Genomic DNA, 4,979 nt, shown 5'->3' on the forward strand with positions numbered 1-4,979 from the left:
AGAGAGAGAGAGAGAGAGAGAGAGAGAGAGAGAGAGAGAGAGAGAGAGGAGGGGGGGAGGGAAGGGAGAGAGAGAGAGAGAGAGAGAGAGGAGGGGGGGAGGGAGAGAGAGAGAGAGAGAGAGAGAGAGAGAGAGAGAGAGAGAGAGAGAGAGAGAGAGAGAGAGAGAGAGAGGGGGAGGGAGGAGAGAGAGAGAGAGAGAGAGAGAGAGAGAGAGAGAGAGAGAGAGAGAGAGAGAGAGAGAGAGGTTATATTTAGCCACGTCCTTCCCAACACACCCCTGCTCCCTGTTGCTGGAGCAGCCCCTGGCTTTCTACAGGGATCTTGCTTTGTCCTTTGAATGTGAGAGACTGTGTAGCTTAATGAGTAGAGCATGATGGAACGCTGCCAGGATTAGTGGTTCCATTCTCCACCGGGGCCACCCATATAAAAAGAAAAATGATGCCTTTGCTGTTCTGTAAAGGGCTTTTTGGATACAAAAAACAACATTCAGTAAATTGCAACTATGAGATAGTGGTTATGTCCTTCTGCATAGAGAAACCTCTGGACATCATGTACGAGACAGTGGTTATGTGCTTCTGCATAGAGAAACCTCTGGACATCATGTACGAGACAGTGGTTATGTCCTTCTGCATAGAGAAACCTCTGGACATCATGTACGAGACAGTGGTTATGTCCTTCTGCATAGAGAAACCTCTGGACATCATGTACGAGACAGTGGTTATGTGCTTCTGCATAGAGAAACCTCTGGACATCATGTACGAGACAGTGGTTATGTGCTTCTGCATAGAGAAACCTCTGGACATCATGTACGAGACAGTGGTTATGTGCTTCTGCATAGAGAAACCTCTGGACATCTGTGTCTATGGCCTTTCTCCAGTTCTGACTTTACAGCGTCTGGAAAATATGGACAGAGATATGGTTCTGAGTGAATGACATTTTTGTATATCGTGCTGCAATGTGATCCTTATTGAACTTGTTGTGGGTCCAATGTGCTACACTGGTTGCCATGCCCTCCTCCAGTCCTCAGGCTGTGGTGAGAGGAACCGGGGTGTCGGTAGGTTATCGAGACAGTCGGTGTCCAGGGACGTACGTCGGAGACACCTGGTCCCACCGCAGACCGTCTTTACAATGCTGGCTCTCACTGGCTCCATTGTTCTCCAAGACTCCTCACAATGGAGACGCACACACAGAGACCCATTCTACAGAGAGACATGGCGCATTCCTCTGAGGTCACAAAGTACTGAACACTCTGCCACATGCTCCAACTCACACGTTCACATTCACACATGCACACTGGAGACAATCCAGCAGCACGTGTGTTTTTGTGTGTGCATGCGTGTGTGTGTGTGTGTGTGTGTGTGTGTGTGTGTGTGGTGTGTGTGTGTGTGTGTGTGTGTGCGTGCGTGTGTGTGTGTGCGTGCGTGTGTGTGTGTGTGTGTGTGTGTGTGTGTGTGTGTGTGTGTGTGTGTGTGTGTGTGTGTGTTACCCAAAACAACTGCATAGTCTGCGACGGGAAGATGATGAGAGAGAGTTAGAGAGAGAGTTAGAGAGAGAGAGAGAGAGAGAGCATGAGAGAGAGAGAGAGAGAGCGTTCCCTCTGGTTAAGAGACAGAGAAGAAAGCAGGGAGGAGAAGAAGAAGTACGACTGGCTGGGACTGTCTGCCTCCAGTCTGCTTGGCTGTGGCAAGTTGGACGTCCCACAAAGGGGAGGCGGGCGGGCGGGCGGGCCGCCTCTGCTTTCTGGCAGGGAGTGACGGAGGGGGCTGATCACAGGAGGAGCAGGGGACCTCCCTAAGGACCGCCTGGGGGAAGGAGGAACTTTTACTGTCAGAATTCAAAAGACTTCTAAAGAGAGGATGAAAGGAGACTCTAACTGTTGTGATCACCGCCGGATCCTTGTGATGCTACAGGCTTTTGTCTCTGGATAGATGTCGTTTTTTGAAAGCAGTGTTTCATCTGCTTTCGGGGTCTTCCCATGTCCATGGTGGCCCCAGATCCTCTGGCAGCTCTACAGCTAGCCATAAGGATGGGACACTAATCAGTTTCACTATGTATCTTGGTAAAACAAAAAATAATAGTTACTGTATGTCACCCTTGCAAATGTTATTTCCATCACTACCATGAAAACCGACGCCTTAAGCTAAACAACTGACAATATAAATGCAGTACATTTCTGTTGTATCACTACAAGGGGGAGTGTTTCTCGCTTGAACAAATCCAAAGTAAAATGGAGTTTGTTCGAGTTAATTAAAACCTTTATGTAATCAAAAACCTTTATGCAATCAATCCTCTATTATTGTGCTCTCACCGCTCCCTTTCGGCAGCCCCATGCCTTCTCACAATCACAAACAATCCTGAAACAATTATTAATGTCATCAATTTAGTTTGGATACTTTGTAGACACGAGTGTGAGAGAGAAAGAGAGAGAGAGAGAGAAGAGAGAGAGAGAGAGAGAGAGAGAGAGAGAGAGAGAGAGAGAGAGAGAGAGAGAGAGAGAGAGAGATAGACTGGCGAGAGAGAGAGAGAGAGAGAGAGAGAGACTGGCGAGAGAGAGAGAGAGAGAGAGAGAGAGAGAGAGAGAGAGAGAGAGAGAGAGAGAGACTGGCATCTTTTTATTCATAATGAATATCTTCCAGCATGTGCTCCAGCTGTCATTTTTGTCCAAAAAGGGGAGAGAGGCAGATGGAGCAGAAGGAGCGCAAAATAGTTTTGGGGAGCATACAAGTTATTATTAATATTATTATTGTTATTGTGAACAAACATTGGTATTTGTTCATTTTAAGGTCCTTACTGGTAAGCTACCTCCTTATATTACATCATTATTGGAATGGAATTTTGGAACCTATGGAACCCAAAAGTTTGCTCAGAACAGGGTAAATCTGCATTTCGCTATGATGCCCCTACTGTAGCTCATGGAATGAACTCCAACATCCATTAAAGCTTCAGATTCTCCCCTCTATTGCTATAGTTTAAGACCTTGATCTCCAAACTTTGTCAATCAAGTTGTACATGTTTTAATTGATTTGTTATCCTTGCTTTTGTCTACCCGTTGTCTTATTGTTGTGATTTTATATGCTGTGTGATTTTATATGCTTTATTTATGGTTATTCCTGTATGCACACTTGACATGACTGTAAATGAGGAAATCCTCATTTGCCTTCCAAGCTCAGGACTTACTCGAGGGACCTGCAGTCATTAGAGTCATTAGACTGTGTGTGGTACTGTATGGTCCAGAGGACCAATCTAGCATAGATGTGATGTAAGCTGGCAGTTTTTCAATAAGGGCCTTGTAGATAAACAAATACATATGTCTATCACGTCTCTCAGACAGAGCAGACCACCCAACTTTTTCATACAGGATGCAATGATGAGTGCCCCTCTTTAGTCGTCATTTGTTGAAGATCATGTGATATTTGAATGTGAATTTGTCATCTATCCAGTTACCACGGTATTTCTATTCTGTAACCCTCCCAATATTGGAACCTTGAACAGTGGAAATATGAAAGTATTCACTACCAATACTTCTAGAGAACAACATACACATAACAAAAACATCCTTCTTTCACTTGAAAAACATTGCTCATCTCTGGCCTTTCCTCTCATTCTCAGCCGCTGAAACCCTCATTCATGCATTCATTGCCTCAAGACTCAATTTCTACGGCAACCAAAACTCTCAATATACTGGAATACATTCAGAACTCTGCCACCCACCTGCTTACCGCTTATCAGAGATCACATCACTCCCATCCCCCAAAACCTCCACTGGCTTCCCATTAAGCAACACATACGGTTCAAAGTGCTGCTCTTCACCTACAAAGCCCTTCACAACCTGGCCCCCTCTTTCCTTTCCCACCTCCGCCACCATCATAACCCCTGCCGTTCCCTCAGGCTCTGTGATGCCAACATCCTAGCTCCCCCATCAGGACCAATCGTTGAACCTGGGGCGACAAGGCTTTTCCAGTCCTGCCCCCTCCCTAACAACATCCAGGACTCCACTTCACCACTTCACTCCCTGCTATCAAAGTCTCACTCACAACCCATCTGTTTAAGATTGCTTTTAAGTTTAACCCATGAACCCTCTTCCTCCACTATCTGTAAAAAAAAATTGTTTTATCTTACCATGTGTTATCTCTCAGATGGCATTGCTGCTTTTATAATTGAATGATAATTTTGTAATGATCTCTTTGTCCTTTTATTCTTGTGTAATGTGTCTTTGAGTACCTTGAATATCGCTATACTATTAAACTTCGTTTTATGTGCATGATTCAATAGTACAATACATTCAATTCAATAAGTTTAAGATCATTAAGTGCAGCTTGGAGAACGTTAAAGACATTTGCAGACGTTGCAGATTCTCCACAGCTACCTGAACATAATCGGCAATACAATACAATATTGTATCATCCATGTATAAATGTGCATGGCAGTTAGATAAAGATTAAATAATATTATTAATATAAATTGTAAAAAAGAACTGGACCTAGAATTAAACCTTGTGGGACACCCTAAGTTATCGGTAAAACTATGAATGAGTAGTTTCCAAGTTCACTGACTGCTGCCGACCAGACAGGTCATTCTGGAACCATGCACAAGCACTTGAATTAAAACGGACATTACTTCAAATAGGAATATGATCAACAGTGTTAAATGCCTTCGAAGATGCAGCACAATGTTTGTGTCCCCATCCAAGGCATTGACGAGGTCATTCACAACTGAAGTGAAGCAGAAACAGTGCTGTACATAGACCTGAACTCTGATGCTGTTCACAACAAAGTTTGTATTGAGGAATTCCTTGAGTTGACAATTCACAAAATATTCTCGCAAGAGATACACAATTTGGATATTATTAATTATTTGGATCACTCCTATGTCCACCCTTGTGCAAGGGGAGGACATACCGTTTTCTAAACTCTGGGAGCTACACCAGTAGCAATAGAAATGGTTAAAATTGTGAGAAGTGTAACTTGTCACTAAACA

General features: G+C 44.0%; 1 protein-coding gene across 1 annotated transcript in view; it reads left to right on the plus strand.

The window, feature by feature from the left end:
- Positions 1 to 518: 518 nt before the first annotated feature.
- LOC311222997 (tetratricopeptide repeat protein 28-like) overlaps positions 519 to 4,979 on the plus strand; it is a gene marked incomplete at its 5' end in the record, with an annotated part of 36,265 nt that continues 31,804 nt past the window's right edge. The window contains one exon of the mRNA XM_084307672.1: positions 519 to 808. Coding sequence (XP_084163798.1) covers positions 519 to 808 — 290 coding nt within the window. The remainder of the gene's footprint in view (positions 809 to 4,979) is intronic.

The sequence above is a fragment of the Notolepis coatsorum genome, assembly GCF_963971535.1.
Source record: "Notolepis coatsorum genome assembly, chromosome: 1".
NCBI lineage: Eukaryota > Metazoa > Chordata > Actinopteri > Aulopiformes > Paralepididae > Notolepis > Notolepis coatsorum.